The 18,300-nt window shown below is 50.6% G+C and overlaps 1 protein-coding gene across 1 annotated transcript in view; it reads left to right on the plus strand.

Moving 5' to 3' along the window:
* iqsec3b (IQ motif and Sec7 domain ArfGEF 3b) overlaps window positions 1-17,048 on the plus strand; it is a gene marked incomplete at both ends in the record, with an annotated part of 31,005 nt that extends 13,957 nt beyond the window's left edge. Inside the window, 10 exons of the mRNA XM_079742758.1 lie at window positions 288-449; window positions 1,916-2,038; window positions 6,584-6,750; window positions 9,478-9,617; window positions 10,581-10,712; window positions 11,298-11,397; window positions 12,715-12,873; window positions 13,481-13,573; window positions 13,837-13,874; window positions 16,626-17,048. Coding sequence (XP_079598884.1) covers window positions 288-449; window positions 1,916-2,038; window positions 6,584-6,750; window positions 9,478-9,617; window positions 10,581-10,712; window positions 11,298-11,397; window positions 12,715-12,873; window positions 13,481-13,573; window positions 13,837-13,874; window positions 16,626-17,048 — 1,537 coding nt within the window. The remainder of the gene's footprint in view (window positions 1-287; window positions 450-1,915; window positions 2,039-6,583; window positions 6,751-9,477; window positions 9,618-10,580; window positions 10,713-11,297; window positions 11,398-12,714; window positions 12,874-13,480; window positions 13,574-13,836; window positions 13,875-16,625) is intronic.
* Between the last annotated feature and the right edge of the window lie 1,252 nt (window positions 17,049-18,300).

The following is an 18,300-nucleotide window of genomic DNA, read 5'->3' on the forward strand; positions in this document are numbered from 1 at the left end:
CACACACCCACACGAACACTCATACACACACGCACGCACACACCCACACGCATACACACACACGCACGCACGCACACACCCACCCGCACACACACACCCACACGCACACACACAGCCACAAGCACGCATATGCATATAGACACACGCAGACACATGCCCGCACAAACATACACAAAAAAAAAAAAAAAAAAGCTGAAGGAACGATATCGACCTCATCCCTGATGTTGTCCACGTGGTTCCATCTGTGGTTGGATCCGTGGTTACCTCTGTGATCCCCTCGTCACCAGGAACCCAGAGAGGGGTGTCCACTTCCTGATCACGCGAGGCTTCGTCCCGGACACGGCCATCGGCGTCGCCCACTTCCTGCTGCAGAGGAAGGGCCTGAGCCGGCAGATGATTGGAGAATTCCTGGGCAACAGCAAGCTGCACTTCAACAGGGACGTCCTGGAGTGAGTCTCCCCCGCTCTGTTCAACACGTCCCGGGGGCGTGTCATCAGTCACACACGTTACATTAGTCCTCAATGCAGATCGCTATTTATGTCATACACAATGCTTTCTCTCTCTCCCTCGCTCCGTCACGCTTGCTATTTCCATCTCTTTCTCTCAGTTGCTTTCTGGTTCTCTCTCTCTTTTTCTCTCTCTTTCTCTCTTTCTATCTGTCTCCCTCTCTCTCTCTCACTATCTATCTATCTATCTTTCTCTCTCTCTCTCTCTCTCTCTCTCTCTTTGGCCCTTTATCTCTTTCTCTCTCTCATTCTCTCTCTCTCTCTCTCTATGGCACTCTCTCTCTCTCTCTATGGCACTCTCTCTTTCTCTCTCTCTCTATCTCTCTCTTTCGGCCGCTTTTTCTCTCTTTCCTTTTGTGTGGTCGCTGTGCCTTATGCACACATGCACACACACACACACACACACACACACACACACACACACACACACACACAAATGCACACACAAACTTAATTTCCCTCACACACACACATGCCAACACATACACACACGCCAACACTTACACATCAACACATACACGTCAACGCATACGCGTCAACAAATACAGGCAAACACATACACATACTAACCAACAAACTACACTTGACAGCTGACTTGCACGCACACATATTGGTAAAACATGTTTTTTTTTTACACATGTCAAACGACACCATCATTAATTCTCTTACACTTGCCAATTCTGTATCAAGGAATGGGGAGAAGTATGAGGAGGGGATAGGGGGGGTGATGATTCGCAGAGCTGTGCAGAGAGACGCTGGAAATAGGTCACCGCTCTCAAAACACAAGTACACACATACGTGTACACACGCACACACACACACACACACACACACACATACATAGACGCACTTGAACCATTGCTAATTCTCCCTCTCATACACAGGGAGATGCTCACAGACACAGCCCATTCTTTTTATTCTATGCCTATTCTATGCCGTGCATGTTGCTCTTTGTATTACATCATATCCTCCCAGAATTCACTTGCCTCTTTTCATCTGTCTGTCATTGCATGCCTGCTTTTTCACAGGGCTTTTAGGCCAACCTTTTATGTGTTAGATATGTTTGGGAATGTGTGTCTGTGCGTGTGTGTGTGTGTGTGTGTGTGTGTGTGTGTGTGTGTGTGTGTGTCTGTCTGTCTGTGTGTGCTTGTGTGTGGTGTGTTTGTGTGTCTTTCCAGGTCAGCGCTTGTGTAATGAAAGCATCAGTATAAAGGAAAGGTTGACTTGCCATAAGCACTTGGGAAAACACAGACACACACACACACACACACACACACACACACACACACACACCACACACACACACAAACACACATACACACTCACAGGTTTCAATGGCTGTAGCATAAATCCCCACATATAAGAACCCAACGATATAATTCTCTCTCTCTCTCTCTTTCTCTCTCTAGCTGTGTGGTGGACGAGATGGACTTCTTAGGCATGGAGCTAGACGAGGCCTTGAGGAAGTTCCAGGCTCATGTTCGTGTTCAGGGAGAGGCTCAGAAGGTGGAAAGACTTATCGAAGCCTTCAGGTAGGACTGACGTCTTCCCCACTGTGTTACAGAATCAATCCCATGAAATGATGGGAACCAATAGGGACGCTGCAAATTTGAATGCTTGTTTCTGGCAAAACAGCATAGAAATAAAGAAAACTAGACTAAAGCAGTAGTCTAAACAGTTAGATAAAGAAAGAAATACGCAATGCTATGCCAAAGTATGGTAAAGAACACTAGGTATAAAACATGTTCTCGTCCACTTGTATGTTACCTGTGTGGTCAGAGATGTCGATGCAGGCCTGAGCTCTGAGCTAGTTAACTTTACATGTTTGTCACTAAGCAATAGCGTTGCCAAAAGCCACAAGCAGCTCTGATTGTCAGCCAGCCATGATAGGGTCCAGTAGTGAGCATACTGTCCAGGGAATGCTGTTCCACTGGGGATAAATAGTGGTTCCACCCCCCTCCTATGACCTTGAGGTAAAAGCCACTAGTCAGGCCGTGCTGTCAACCATACAGTAGAAACCGCCCCGTCATTCATCCGACTACTTCACTTTTGTGTATATATCCGTGGTAGTAAGAAGCCTAGTAAAGCAGTGCACATTCAGTTTCCTGTGCAGTTGTCAAAGCACAATCATCCCAACAACGGAAGTCTTTATTGCTTTTATGCAGACAGGCGATTGCACCTTGATCTGTGTGTAGCGTGTAGCGAGGCCGCAACGTCACTTTCTTCTCACTTATAAACATGCAGATATTGTGTGTTTTTCTGCTCTTTTTCCTCCCGAGTGTGCGAGCCCTGCATGTTCCCCTAGAGTCTAGAATGGATAAGGATCTCTGAGAAACGGACAGGACTCATTATGTCGTCCAGACGTGGTTGAGTTGCGGTGGCAGTCCAGTCTCCCCCTGTAGCCAAACACCTTGAGGGCAGACACCGTGTTGAGCCGCACGGTGGCCACCGCGCTGCTGATAGCCGCTGCCGCCGCCGCTCACAGCTGTCTCTACAGGCTACGTGAGACAAGACATCCCCTTCACCCGCGCATCTGAACAACGAGCCGCGGCGGGGGGGAGGAGACGGCCGTCGGGAGGAGATGTGTGTCTTGCTCAAGAGCACGGCAAAGCCCCCATGCAGAGCCCCCCCCCTCCTCCTCCTCCCCCCTCCGCATCCTCCTCCTCCTCCTCCTCCTCCTCCTCTTCCTCTTCCTCCCCTTCCTCCTCCTCCTCCTCCTCCTCCTCCTCTTCCTCTTCCTCCCCTTCCTCCTCCTCCTCCTCCCCCCTCTCCTCCTCCTCCTCCTCCTCCTCCCCCTCCTCCTCCTCCTCTTCCTCCCCTTCCTCCTCCTCCTCCTCCCCCTCCCCCTCCTCCTCCTCCTCCTCCTCCCCTTCCTCCTCCTCCTCCTCCTCCCTCCTCCCCCCTCTCCTCCTCCTCCTCCTCCTCCTCCTCCTCCTCCCCCCTCTCCCCCTCCTCCTCCTCCTCCTCCCCCCTCTCCTCCTCCTCCTCCTCCTCCTCCTCCTCCTCCCCCCTCTCCTCCTCCTCCTCCTCCCCCTCCTCCTCCTCCCCCCTCTCCTCCTCCTCCTCCTCCTCCTCCTCCTCCTCTCCCCCCTCTCCTCCTCCTCCTCCTCCTCCTCCTCCTCCTCCTCCTCTCCCCTCTCCTCCTCCTCCTCCTCATCCTCCTCCTCCACCTCCTATAGCCAGACGGCCGTGCGGCTGACAGCACATGCGAGGGTGATTTGGCGGGGCTGGCTGCTGATGAGACAGGTTAGAGCATAGCAGCACCTGCAGCAGACGGCGCCCGGTGCCGGGTGAACTCCCCTTCATCCATCCTCCCGGCATTGTCCTTGAAAGGTCCTATAAACACCAGCTATCTGGCCCCCGGGCTCCCAGATGTAATGAAATAGTTGGTTCGTATACAGCCATTCCATCACAGCGGTTAAGTGTTTGGTGTGTTTTCCTCTGGTTTTTGTTGATGCTCTGCTGGGCGTTCTTCTCAAGCTCTGTGTCCGGAGAACTCGAACCGTTCTGCTCCTCTCTCGGTGTATAGAATACGATGTCTATGAAGGATATTGTAGCGTCCTTAAATAATCGGCTTGCCGCTGAGTTGCATATGTACACCAACACGTTCCTCTGAGGGATTGTGTTAATAAAGAAAAAGCATAATGATCTACTATTCATTATGCTACTATGAATAACAGCATGATGCTGCTCTCTACAATTGTCCCAACAAGTTATTTAACAACAAGACATTTTGGTCTTTTGTCAAAATTCTTCAAGATCGATGTGTGTTTTGGTTTTTGTTGTTCAAATAGGGTTTCGATCACCTATTTTAGATAGACACATACATACATACATACATACAGCACAACTGAACAACAGTGACAATTTGTTGGAGACTAGAATAGGAGGATGGAATTACAGAGGATAGAAGAGAAAATATAAGCAATGGTGTCATCACAGACATTCTATTCCAAGGCTTCCTATTCTGGGGGATTTTTAAGGTGTTCCTCATTCGTCGCTTTTAGTCCCTTCGCTGTTGCACTCGCATCAAAGTACATCTAAAGCCATCATCATGTGCTTAGAGATGACTAATTCATTACTGTACTCAAGTCAGAGTAGAGCATGTTTTTAACAGTGGGGCCAGGCCTCTGTTTCATGTCGCTTATGTAACGGCTGTTATGACATCCAAGTGTGCTGTGAAGCCTGCTATCTGTAGATATTTCATCAATCTCTGCAGTTGTGCCAACTGGCATTCAACTAGAAAGACCCAGATGTGAGCTCAGGAGAACCCAAACAAAATGTTTATTTGAAAGAGGTTGCGTAAGATGTTTTCGCCCTCCATTACTTGCCGCACTTCTGAGCCATGAAGAGGGATAGGTGACAGCGCGGATGGTCTAGAATGTTCCGGAGACTAGAGGTGATGAAGCTGGCAATGCGGAAAAGGCCAATTAGGTATCTGTGTGTGTGTGTGCGTGCGTGCATGGATGGATGCGTGCGTGTGCGTGCGTGCGTGAGTCCGTGTGTGTGCGTGCGTGTGTGTGCATGTGTGCGTGCGTGTGTGGGTGCGGGCGTGTGTGTACTCGCGTGTATGTCACCAATCCGTAGTCCTCCCATCCACTACGTCTGTCTTTCTGTCCTGTTGTCAGAAACAGTGACTCACTGCGAACATTAAGTAGCATACGACCCACCCTTCCATCGTGCACACCGCACCGCGCGGGGTACGTGCTGCGCCATGCATCCATGCATAGATTAGTAGCAGCCCGCTAAGATGGATGAGCTGTTCAATAAGTACAGCGAGGGCAATTAGTTTGCATGTAATGCGCACAGAGACGGTCCACTGCACTGGATGCGTGTTGTCTCCCACTTTATCCCCGATGACGTATGACATTCTCAGAGACGAGGCTATGCTGCCCTCACCACCCCCAAACCTTACGATGAAAGCGACCTGAATGCTAATCATTCCCGTGGCGTTGTCATTCGTTGTCATTCATTGACATCCGCGTAGACAGCTATGACTCTGCTCTTTCAGAAGGCAAGCCAGTCCCGGTGTCAGCGGGACGGCTCTGCAGGGGCAGATGAAGGCGCCCTGCTACAGTAGTGCCGTGAGTGAGTGTGTGTGGGTCTACTGGTGACAGGAAGAGCGATGGGGACGGGGAGTCACCTTGGGCAGGGATGAGAGCAGGTCTCCTGCCCGCAGACAGAGCGCCCGGGCTAAGTGACGCGCCCCTGTCAAGAGCTTCCCGCCTCATGGAGATTGCCTTTGTTGCGTAGCAACGTTGTATTTCTTCTTTTACGGGTCGTTGCATTAGAAGTCGGGGATTAAAACTATAATGCTATACCCAATGAAGGAATCACCGTTGGACATGTAATATGTACCAATGTTCCCACAATTACTCATAAAAGTGGATTGAATGCGACAGATTAAAAAAATCCTAATACATTTTTTATAAAATAAATAAGCAATAAACAAATGCAACTGGGCATCACAGCCTGTTTACTGTATTTAAAGGCACTTGCAATTTACATTATTCTTTTGAATACATACATGCAAATATCTTCAATATCGCATTATTTTACTAAACAGGAGGAGGCATCGTTGCCACACTGTTCCTGATTTCTTGAGTACGTCATGTGACTTCAGCTAGCAGTAGTGCTGTTCCTTTCTCCTGTGCTTGCTTGTGTGTGTGTGTGTGTGTGTGTGTGTGTGTGTGTGTGTGTGCGCGTGCGTGTGTGCGTGTGTGTGTGTGTCTGTGTGTGTGCGTGTATGCATGAGTGTGCGTGTGTGTGCGTGTTTGCGTGTGTGTGTGTGTTAGGGGGTTCTTCCATGTTCTCTGGAGTGATTGCAGTGATGGAAGTCCCGATGCTCCCCTCTTGTGCGTAATGAGGAGAAGAACTGGAGGGGATAAATACTATATAATGGTTTACTCAGGTCTTCTGGAAAATGAGGCAGATGGGTTTAAATATATAGATATCAAATTCAATTATGACAAGCATGCTTAAGTATTCCTGTATTTTTGTTACTTTAATTTTATTGTGTGTTCTTACATTAGGTGTGTAACCCAGTTGTTGTTGTTGTTGTTGTTGTCGTCCGGCAGCCAGAGGTACTGCATGTGTAATCCAGATGTGGTTCAGCAGTTCCACAACCCAGATACCATCTTCATCCTGGCCTTCGCCGTGGTCCTCCTCAACACTGACATGTACTCTCCCAACATCAAGCCCCAGCGCAAGATGGGTCTGGACGACTTCATACGCAACCTCCGAGGTCAGTGGCCCCGTGGACGCCTGCTCTGTGTGGATCTGTTCCCACGTGTACCACGCAGAGAGCGTGGGAGGCATATTTTGAGGGAGTGTGAGAGTCAGAGAGAGACATGTATAGGGAATATGAGAGAGAGAGACACATACAGAAGGAGAACGAGTGATACAGAGAGAAATGGGGCTGAGGAGAAAGAGGAAAGTGGAGAATGAGACCATTCATCACAAATACAGGTGTGTGTGTGTGTGTGTGTGTGTGTAAGAGACAGGGAGCTGTTTATATTGTCGTACGCTTATTTTTAAGGATTGCATTTTAAACGATTGCGTCTTCTTTTAAATCATATTTAAAATTCATTTTTAATTATCAATGTTTTTATTGAATTGACTAAAAATGATGAAGACACAAAGAGATGAAGAAGGAGCGGGAGAGGATTGTGGGGAGTTTGATGAATGTAAACATCAGGAGCAGAGAGAGAGACCGAAAGAAAGGCAGAGAGCGAGAGAGTAGAGACTGTGTGAGAGAGACAGAGCGAGAGACAGAGAGTAAGAGAGGGATAGAGATGGATATACAGATAGAAATAAAGCTGGAGAGAGAGAGAGAGAGTGAACGAGAGAGAGAGAGCGAGAGGGAGAGAGAGAGAGAGGGAGAGAGAGAGAGAGAGAGAGAAAAAGAGAGAGAGAGAGAGAGAGAGAGAGAGAGAAGGTCCCTCCAGAGGCTCAGAACAGATGAGGAATACAATGTGTTTTCAAAACAGGTCTTCAGGGCTGCAACTTAGCATAGAAAATCCCACACAACGGCTTCCAAAAATGTCCAAAACAGATGAATAATACAGAATAAATACATAAAATGTTATGAAAAACAACGGAAAGAACGAGAGACAAGACGAGCCGACAGGCAGGCAGACCGGAGATGAGGGGAGACGGGAGCAGCGTTTGGGAGGTGGACCAAAGAGACGTTGTGTTTCTGAGGTTCTCCTCCGTGCACTCTGCACAATCAAAGGAGTGGAGGAGGGGAGACGGAAGGATCGCACGTGTGCGTGCACGTGTGCGTGCACGTGTGCGTGCGCATGTGCTGTGCGTGTGTCTGTATCAGCATCTAAATGGAGTTTCAAGGAGAGGCTGCGAAGAGCCTCAGAGGGAAAAGGTAGTATAATGAGTTGTAGACATGTTCCAACATTTATGGCAAGTGCTTTTCTGACACGCATTATTTATAGTGCCCTGATGCTCATATGCAAACTCACACACGCACACACACAGACAGACATGCCCGCATGCACACACACACACACACACACACACACACACACACACACACACACTAAAGCACGAAAAATGTGCATTAAGGGATGAAAAGAGAGCTTAGGTGAAGCAGATTAAAGTTTTAGAATGTAACACTTTGCCAAAGGGCTATTTGTATTCCACCATCGGAATGAAAGGTCATAGCGTATGACCTCTATTGCTTTCATATGTCAGATGACATTTTAAGAAACCCATCAACTTTTATCCAAATGATTAGGTTTTCTATGGATTTGACAAACCCAAAACTCACTCGGCCAATGACCAATTCCTGAAAGGATCAAGTATTCTCTGCTGGCTCATAATGCCCCCCCCCCCCCCGTAGAGATCACAGACGTCATGTGATCTCTTCGGAGGCCTATTGAAATCACGGTGCGTTCCTGGCACGGTGGTTATCAGTGTTGTGTCTTTGTTTTGCCCTTGCCCTCCTCAGCTACTGATTTAATTACCCTCGGTGGTTTGCGTGCCTTCTTGTATGAGGAGGCTTTCTGTTCTCGGCGGTCTGAATGATTGTATTGGCTGCTGTTCATTTAATTAACATGCACCCTTGGCGGCGTTCCTTATCCACATGCTACTGGGGTTGACTTCTGACTGTCCGTATTGAACCGGTGTCTTGTCCTTGGTGCGGGCCTTCCTCTTCGTCTTCGTGGCCGTGGTGCCTCCATGTTGTCTGCTAGACCGGGTATGGCTGCCCTCCAATTGTCCGTCTAGAGATTTGACTCGCCCTACCTGCCTGAATCTCCAGATGTTCCCCTTCACTTCACCACTTTACCCACTGCTGCAATTGTCAAATTGGCTTAAGCTGCTAGACAAGCAGTTCAGTACGCCAGACGGCGAGACAAGCTGCTCAACAAGCAGCCTAATCGGCCGCCAAATCGCCTTGGGGGCCCAGGGTACATCAGCCTAGCAGGAAGTGTTTTAGGGATTCCTCCACTACCTCAGTAGACATAGGGCCATAAAGCCTCAAGACTTTATTGACGAGCCCTCAAGGTTACATCTTCAGGCTGCTAACGCTGCCATATGGCCACATATAAGAAACGTGATTGGCTACAAAGTCTGAACAACCTTCAGGATTCAAGATTCAAGCACAACAACTACAGCAGCAGTCGCTGGCAATTAAACCCTTGAATCTCCTCAACAACGCCATACAGAAAATAAAAAGTGTAAAAGAAACACAAACAGGAAATGAAATAAATAATAGAATAAAATAAAAATTTGATAATAATAACAGCTGTAACCTGTGATGATTCCAGCTCCATCAACAGTGGGGGACACTCTTTAAGGCGTTGAAGGCAGCTCAGGCTCAGCCGTCTCGGCCCCCCCTCAGTGAATGAGTGGAGACTGGAGGGACCAGGCCTCTGCTGGGGCCGGTGGGTAGGGCGTTGGGTCCCGGGGACTAACCAGAGACATGTCCCCGGGGCCGGGCTCTGCTGCCTCACAGGGGTGGATGACGGAGCCGACATCCCGAGGGAGATGGTGGGGGGGATCTACGAGAGGATCCAACAGAGAGAGCTGCGCTCCAACGACGACCACGTCACCTACGTCAGCCGCGTGGAGCAGTCCATCCTGGGCCTGAAGACCGTGAGTACTGTCTGTGTGTGTGTGTGTGTGTTTGTGTGTGTTTGTGTCTGTGTGTGTGTGTTTGTGTGGGTGTGTGTGTGTTTGTGTGTGTGTGTGTGGTGTGTCTGTGTTTGTGTATGTGTGGTGTGTGTTTTTGTCCAAGTGTGTGTGCTCGTGTATGTGTGTGTCTGTGTGTTTGTGTGTGTGTGTTCGTGTGTGTGTGTTTGTGTGTGTGTTTGTGTGTGTGTGTGTGTTTGTGTTTGTGTATGTGTGTGTGTGTGTGTGTGTGTGTGTGTGTGTGTGTGTGTGTGTGTGTGTGTTTGTGTGTGTGACTTGAACCTCTTAGTCCATTATAGCATACCTCTTAAAGTTTGCTTTGTAAGCTATTATTTTCAGGAATACTTTGAACTTTCTAAATTATTTAATTTTAAAGGCCTATTATATTACAGAAACACACGGCCGTCCAAATGGAAAGTTATCTCAAAGACAGAGAAGCTTTCCCTTGATATTATTACTGGCAACACAACAGAAAGTAATGGGTACATGACTATTTAGTAATTATTCTGTTGCGTGTGCGTGTGTGTGTGTGTGTGTGAGTCTGTGTGCATGTGTGAGTGCATGCATGTTTGTGTGTCTTTCCTTTTGTGTGTGTGTGTATGTGGGAGTGATTGTGGGGAGTGTGTGAGATTGTGTTCAGGAGTGTGTGTGTGTGTGTGTGTGCGTGTCTCCATGAGTGCGTGTTTGCTCTTTGATCTTATTTATTTCATTTCACTGTCAGCACTTGTTTGTGCAGTCTTCTTTCTACCTCATCTATTATTTCTCATTCTCTCTCCCACTCATTCTCTCTCTCTCTCTGTGTCTCTCTCCCACTCAATCTCTCTCTCTCTCTCTGTGTCTCTCTCCCACTCACTCTCTCTCTCTCTCTCTCTCTCTCCCTGTGTCTCTCTCCCACTCTGTTCCTCCCATCGATATCTTCCCCTCTAGATCCTGGCCGTGCCCCACAGGCGACTGGTGTGCTGCTGTCGCCTGTTTGAGGTCCCTGACGCCAACAAGCCTCATAAACAGAAGCTGTCTCAGCTCCAGAGAGAGGTGTTCCTCTTCAATGACCTGCTGTTGGTACGGATGCCAAAGATCCCCTCACACACACACACACGCACGCACACACACACACACACACACACGCACACGCACGCACACGCACGCACACACACGCACACACACACACACACACACACACACACACACACACTTGCCCACATCACTTACTTATACCTCTGAATGTGTTATGAAAACCAGAAATACAGAGAGAAGCACATTGAGGTCATCATAAAACATTGAACACAAACAAATATATTTTCTACTGTCTTTAATTGTGTGTTATTGTGTGTTTAATCGTTATCCTGGCTGTTCCTGCTTTGCTTGAGGAATCTTTACATTTTTGCCAGAATGACAAGGTATTACATTCTGGATTCACATCGCTAGAATTGTTCAATAACTGATCTCTCTCAGGACTATCACAACAGTTGATTTACATTGGATTCTAACACGTAACCTGGTTTCCTAAGGGATGAAACTAGTGTTTTCCGGACAGCATTTAGAAGGCGATAGACCAGAGGTGAAGCCATGGTCTACAGTCACAGTCTATTGTTGTTCTTCTTGCATCAGCATTCTTAGCGTTGTTCTGCTGGATCTGCTCCACAGATCCTGAAGCTGTGTCCTAAGAAGAAGAGTTCAGCCTCCTACACTTTCTGCAAGGCCATGGGCCTGCTGGGCATGCAGTTCCACCTCTTCAGCAACGAGTGTAAGCACGATGCTACTGCTACTGGTCAGCTGTAATGGTTTCTGGAGAGGAAATAGCATATCGTTCCTGTGAGTCAGGAGTTATCACAGCGGCGCCAGGGGCAAAAACAATCGAAGCGCATTAAGCTTTAAAACGACTTCTGACTTCAGAAAAGAGGTGCACCGACCCGAAAACCTGTCATTTGCTTTTGGATACGGTCTGTGATGGAATCTGGTTTGCGCCGCTGTGGTGCTGGTGGTGTTGGTGGTGGTGTTGGTGGTGGTGGTGGTGGGGGTGGTTCTGGTGGTGCTGGTAGTGGTGGCAGTGTTGGCGGTGGTGGGGGTGGTGGTGGTGGTGGCGGTGGTGGCGGTGGTGGTGGTGGTGGTGGCGGTGGTGGTGGCGGTGGTGGTGGTGATGGAGGTGGTGGTGGTGGTGGTGGTGGTGGAGGTGGTGGTGGTGGTGGTGGTGGTGGTGGAGGTGGTGGTGATGGAGGTGGTGGTGGTGGTGGTGGTGGTGGTGATGGAGGTGGTGGTGGTGGTGGTGGTGGTGGTGGTGGTGGTGGTAGTGGTGGTGCTGCTGCTGGTGGTGGCGGTGGTGGTGGTGGTGGTGGTGGTGGTGGTGGTGGTGGTGGAGCTGCTTGTGGTGGTGGTGGTGGTGGTGGAGGTGGTGGTGGTGATGGAGGTGGTGGTGGTGGTGGTGGTGGTGGTGGTGGCGGTGGTGGTGGTGGTGGTGGTGGAGGTGGTGGTAGTGGTGGTGCTGCTGCTGGTGGTGGCGGTGGTGGTGGTGGTGGCGGTGGTGGTGGTGGTGGTGGTGCTGGTGGTGGTGGAGCTGCTTGTGGTGGTGGTGGTGGTGTTGGTGGTGGTGGTGGTGGTGTTGGTGGTGGTGGTGGTGATGCTGGTGGTGGAGCTGCTTGTGGTGGTGGAGGTGGTGGTGCCGGTGCCTCTCTAACCTTGTTCCCAGGTGTTCTCATCTCACGGACGCCTGGGGGCGGACTCTTGGAAAGTGTGGGAGATGGCGGATGGAGGGAGGGATCTCTGAGGACAGATTATCCGTTTCAGTTACACGTTTTCCGATATTGCTTTTTCAAATTGATCGTCACGAAAAAAATAACTTGGTGTTCCTTCTCCTTGCGGCTGTTGTTCTTCTTGCCCTCCTCTTCTTCATTTTCTCGTTAGCTTCTATTTAAGCGTTTTCCCCGTGGGACGGTTAACCGAAGCACACAGCTCACAGGGAGCCGGCGTAAAACACAGGGTTTGGCAGGACGCGGAGCCAGGGCGGAAGGGACGCTATCCAATCACACTTAGACCTAAGCCTCTCTCCCCCCCATCCCTCCCCTAGACTACGCCCACGGAATCACTATGCTGAGCCCCTTCACCTCGGAGAAGAAGCAGCTGGTGAGCTTCTGCTCGCCCAGCGGAGAGGAGCTCCGGAGGTTCGCAGAGGAGCTCCGGGAGTCCATCACCGAGGTCAACGAGATGGAACAGATCCACATCCAATGTAGGTGGAGGACCACCGAGGAACAGCTGGCAGGGGCCGGGGAGTTCAAACCCCCTCGTTGAAAGGCATATTTTGAGGATGGCGATGACTGATGATGCATTCAGGAACCGCAGACACCTTCTCTTGTTTTGGAGAACGTACGAGAGTAGCTGCTTCGTACACGCAGTGTGAATCGTTGCATCGACACCTGAGACCAATCCCGGAAAGGTGGACGGTTGACATCGTTGGTTCGGGATCCGCCTGTGTTGGACCAACGACGTCAATGGTCGACCTTCTCAGGGATCTCAAGAAACTAAGTTGAGGTTGCAGACTGCAGCCGAAGGAAGCATAACTCTCTCACTTAAGAAAATCATCAAGCTTGACAGTGCGATTCCATTAAATGTAAAAAAAGTAAAAATGGAATAGAAAAAAGGGATTTTCTTTAAATTACTGCGGGCTGTGACGGGGGAGATGAGATAATGAGATTTTCCCTTTTTTCATGAAAAAAAAGTCTGTTTGAATGGAATAAAGGTAAAGGCAGCGGTTAGCGTTAATAACGTTACCCCTAATGACGCTCCCAGGTCTGTCCTGAGTCCTGACCGCGGTGTGTTCCTGTGTGTTCCTCCAGGGGAGATGGACCGGCAGCAGGGCATCCAGCTGCACACCGCGCACTCCAACGGGGGCCAATTGGACGCACACGCAGGCCACAGCTCGGCTCTAGGTACTGCACGTTGTCACCGCTTTGCGCTGAAATAAACAAGAGGCGGGGAATCCACCGGGGGCCGAGCGTAGAGCGGGACACGACCACAGCCGTAGAGACAGAGAGAGAAGGAGGTTTCTTACGCAGGCATCAGAATGAAAAGATTAGAGAGAGAGAGAGAGAGCGCAGGAAGCTTGTACGTTTCACTTTAACAGCCCAGTTAAGTTGTGTTCACATATCTGTAGAAATAGAATAACTAATAAATACAACTACTTATCCCACAGTCCAACAGGATGTGACAGGAAATAACAACACAGTAGAGGTGAGTGGAACTCACATGCCCTCTCTCCCTTTCTATCTATCCCTCTCTCTTTTTTCCCTCCTTTCTGTCTTCCTCCCTCACCGCCCCCCCCCCTGTCTCTCTCCCACTGTTCTCCCCCCCCTCGCTCTCCCCCTCTCTCTTCCTCTTCCTCTTTCAGGTAAGTGTCTTTTTTATGTCTTCCATTCAGCCCGGCATGCTTGTGCATGTAGGCTGGGGGGGGGGGGGGGGCGGGGTAGTGCTGTAGTGCTTTGATACGCTTGGCTTTATAAGAGCCCTGCCCGAGGCCCCCCACCCCCCACTCTCCCACCCATTCGCCCGCTCTGAGGAGCCCGGGATACAGAGGGGATGAAGGGGGTGAGCGTCAGCAGGGGGCCGGGGCCTGGCCCCCTCGGGCCCCACGCCCAGCACAGGGCGCCGCCTGCTCCGTCCTCATCCGACGTCCGCCGCGCTGGGAAGCACGGGCAACCCCTCGCTGACGGAGCAACCCTCTGTTAGCTTAGCACCTCTGTTAGCTTAGCAGCAACCCTCTGTTAGCTTAGCAGCACCCCTCTGTTAGCTTAGCACCCCTCTGTTAGCTTAGCACCTCTGTTAGCTTAGCAGCAACCCTCTGTTAGCTTAGCAGCACCCCTCTGTTAGCCTAGCACCCCTCTGTTAGCTTAGCACCTCTGTTAGCTTAGCAGCAACCCTCTGTTAGCTTAGCAGCACCCCTCTGTTAGCTTAGCACCCCTCTGTTAGCTTAGCACCTCTGTTAGCTTAGCAGCAACCCTCTGTTAGCTTAGCATCTCTGTTAGCTTAGCAGCACCCCTCTGTTAGCTTAGCAGCACCCCTCTGTTAGCTTAGCACCCCTCTGTTAGCTTAGCACCTCTGTTAGCTTAGCAGCAACCCTCTGTTAGCTTAGCACCTCTGTTAGCTTAGCAGCACCCCTCTGTTAGCTTAGCAGCACCCCTCTGTTAGCTTAGCACCCCTCTGTTAGCTTAGCACCTCTGTTAGCTTAGCAGCAACCCTCTGTTAGCTTAGCACCTCTGTTAGCTTAGCAGCAACCCTCTGTTAGCTTAGCACATTTGTTAGCTTAGCAGCACCCCTCTGTTAGCTTAGCAGCTCTGTTAGCTTAGCAGCACCCCTCTGTTAGCTTAGCAGCACCCCTCTGTTAGCTTAGCACCTCTGTTAGCTTAGCAGCAACCCTCTGTTAGCTTAGCACCTCTGTTAGCTTAGCAGCAACCCTCTGTTAGCTTAGCAGCACCCTCTTTAGCTTAGCATCTCCCTCGTTAGTTTAGAAGCACCCCCGTTAGCTTAGCAACATCCTCGTTGGTTTGGCAAAGCTAAGTAAGCTTAGCAACACCCTTGTTAGCTGAGCAACCCCTCATGAACTAAACAACATTCCCATTAGCTTAGCAAACACCCTTGTCAGTTTAGCAACGACTTTTTTTAGCAACACCCTCAGTGACTAAACAGCCCCCCATTATCTTAGCAACGCCCCGTTAGCTTAGCAACGCCCGTTAGCTGAGCAACGCCCCCGTTAGCTTAGCAACGGTCGTTAGCTGAGCAACGCCCCCGTGAGCTTAGCAACCTTCTCGTTAGCTTAGCCTCCTCTGATTGGAACTTCCAAATAAGCTGATACCAACAAGTGTGTGTGTGAGTGTGAGTGAGTGAGTGAGTGAGTGAGTGAGTGTGTGTGTGTGTGTGTGTGTGTGTGTGTGTGTGCGTCTGTGTGTGTGTGTGTGTGTGTGTGTGTGTGTGTGTGTGTGTGCATGTGAGTGTGTGTGTGCGTGCGTGTGAGTGTGTGTGTGCGTGCATGTGAGTGTGTGTGTGTGTGTGTGCGTCTGTGTGTGTGAGTGTGTGTGTGTGTGTGTGTGTGTATGCGTGTCTGTGTGTGTGCGTGCGTGCGTGCGTGCGTGTGTGCGTGCGTGCCTCTGATCCCAGCCCTCTCCCAGTCCCAGGAGCTGGTTCCTAACCTCCCAGCTGGCCTCTCCTCCCCCCGCTGCCCTGCGCCAGGGGCCGTGTGGCCCCTGGCGGTGTGACCCTCGGTGGGGGGGCACCACTCAGTGTCCCTCCCCTCCCCCTGACCCCACACACCCCTTCCTCCCCCAGCGCCTATTGCCCCGTTGCCCCACAATGCACCTTTACACACACACACGCACACACATACACACACAAACGCACTCCACATACACACACGCAATCTCACTCCACACACACGCACACGCACACACACATGCACACACGCATGCGCAAACGCACTCCACACACACACACACGCAAACGCACACACACACACACACACACACACACACACGCACACACACACACACGCACACACACACACCCACACACACACCTGGTCTCAGGCCCTCCCCCGTCTCAAAGGGCTGTTGTGTGTTTGCTGTGCTGGTGTCTGCTAGTGCGTCCGGTGGTGCGTGTCTGTGTGCGTACGCACGCTGCACCGTCTCTCTGCCTGTGCGCCTGTCTCTCCGCCTGTGCGCCCTGTCTCTCCGCCTGTGCGCCCTGTCTCTCCGCCTGAACGCCCTGTCTCTCCGCCTGTGCACCTGTCTCTCCGCCTGTGCGCCCTGTCTCTCTGCCTGTGCACCTGTCTCTCTGCCTGTGCGCCTGTCTCTCTGCCTGTGCGCCTGTCTCTCTGCCTGTGCTTCCCTTGCACGCCGGGCATGCTGCCCGCCCTGTGTCCCCAGGGGGCTGCGAAGAGGCTGCGTCCAGGCTGGTAACTCCCCGTGCGTTCTCTGACTGTTCCTAAACTAGGTGTCAATTCACAACAGGCTGCAGACATACCAACTGAGCCAGCCCAGCATTGAGTCCACCGCGCTGGCGCTGGCCGCGCCCCCGGCCCTGCTCGGCCCCGCCCAGCCCGGGGAGCTCCGCCCGGAGACCCTCATCCAGTGCCAGCAGATCGTCAAGGTGATCGTGGTGGACCAAAGCGGGCGCGGCCGCATGGAGGCCTTCCTGAGCCAGACGCCCGCCTCCCACCGCCTCATCCAGTCCGCCATGTCCACCCCGGTGCGCGTCCGCGACACGGGGGACGGTCCCCAGCCTCCTCTGCCCCCTCCGCCGCCTCCCTACAACCACCCCCACCAGTTCTGCCCCCCCGACTCGCCCACCCCCCTGCACCACACCCTGCCCTTCAGCCGCCGCCGCAACTCCAGCGGTTCTCGCAGCATCGTCTGAACACATGGGGGGGGGGGCGTGCACACACACACACACACACACACTCATACACATGCCCTCAAATACATGCACGTAAGCATGCGCGCCAGACACACACACACACACACACGCACACAAACACAGACACAGAGACATGAGTACATCATTCTGCAAACATCCTCCAAGTTTGTATTTATGCACACGGACAAACACAGGCACACGCACACGCACACACACAGACACACACATGCATACACACACAAACAGACTCCAAATGAGGGATAGAAAAAGAAAAAAAGACAAACCAAAAAGATTCTCTTCATGTTATTTATTGGAAAGGTCCAGAGATGCGTAGTTTTGATACCATTCCTAAAAGACAAATTAGGTATAGTCTAACTGTGCTTGTTGTCGGTTGAACAAACCACATTGTGAGTCTGTATTTTACAGACTGTCTTTATTTGAAAAGAAACCTGGGTATGGCAAATTCCCCACATGGATGTCTGGTAGCCTTGAAGGTGTGTTCATTTAAATCCAAGATAAGTGGCGATCAAGAGAAAGGAAGAACTTTTGGGACCCGCGGGCCCTAACGTTGTGTGAACCTGGTCCTCAGTACATGAAAAGCCCTCTCCACACGGTCTGAACCCATCACAAGAGACTCCAGACCTCCTGAATAAATCAGAAGTTGGAACACTCCCTCGTCTCCAGGGAACACGATCGCTGAACATCGTGTGGCTGCCATGGCTAACGTCGCTTCCCCTGAGTTGTACAGACTGGATATAGGTTATTAGCTGCACCCTTGAGTAACCTGACTGGCTTCACGAAGACATATCCTGATGACAATCGTACAACATTGTGTTTGTTTCATGATTATAGCTTGTTTCAGCTGACCTCCGTCAGCCGCATCGACATATCAGTCCACGGTCATGTCTAAGCATGTTTTGTGAAAATACCTTTGGGGAAATTGGGAATGGTGTCACATTTAAGGAAGGTTCTTACATTTATGGAACGAGCTTTGGTGGGATATAGGAAGAGGCCTGCCAACAGCTACGTATGATACCTGCATCCGTGTCAATGAATATAGCCATTGTTTGAGTTGATTAATAAATTAATTAGGTCTATCAAATTCCAAAAGCCCAAAGCGATGCCATACATTTGTCTTTTGAGCAGCCAAGTATGCAAATATTTGCATTTTAGAGATGATAAGCAGCAAATGTATGGCATTTTTATTTGAGAAATGAGAAAGAAAATATATTCTGATTGAAATCAATCAATT

This window comes from Pollachius pollachius (genome assembly GCF_949987615.1).
Source record: "Pollachius pollachius genome assembly, chromosome: 9".
NCBI lineage: Eukaryota > Metazoa > Chordata > Actinopteri > Gadiformes > Gadidae > Pollachius > Pollachius pollachius.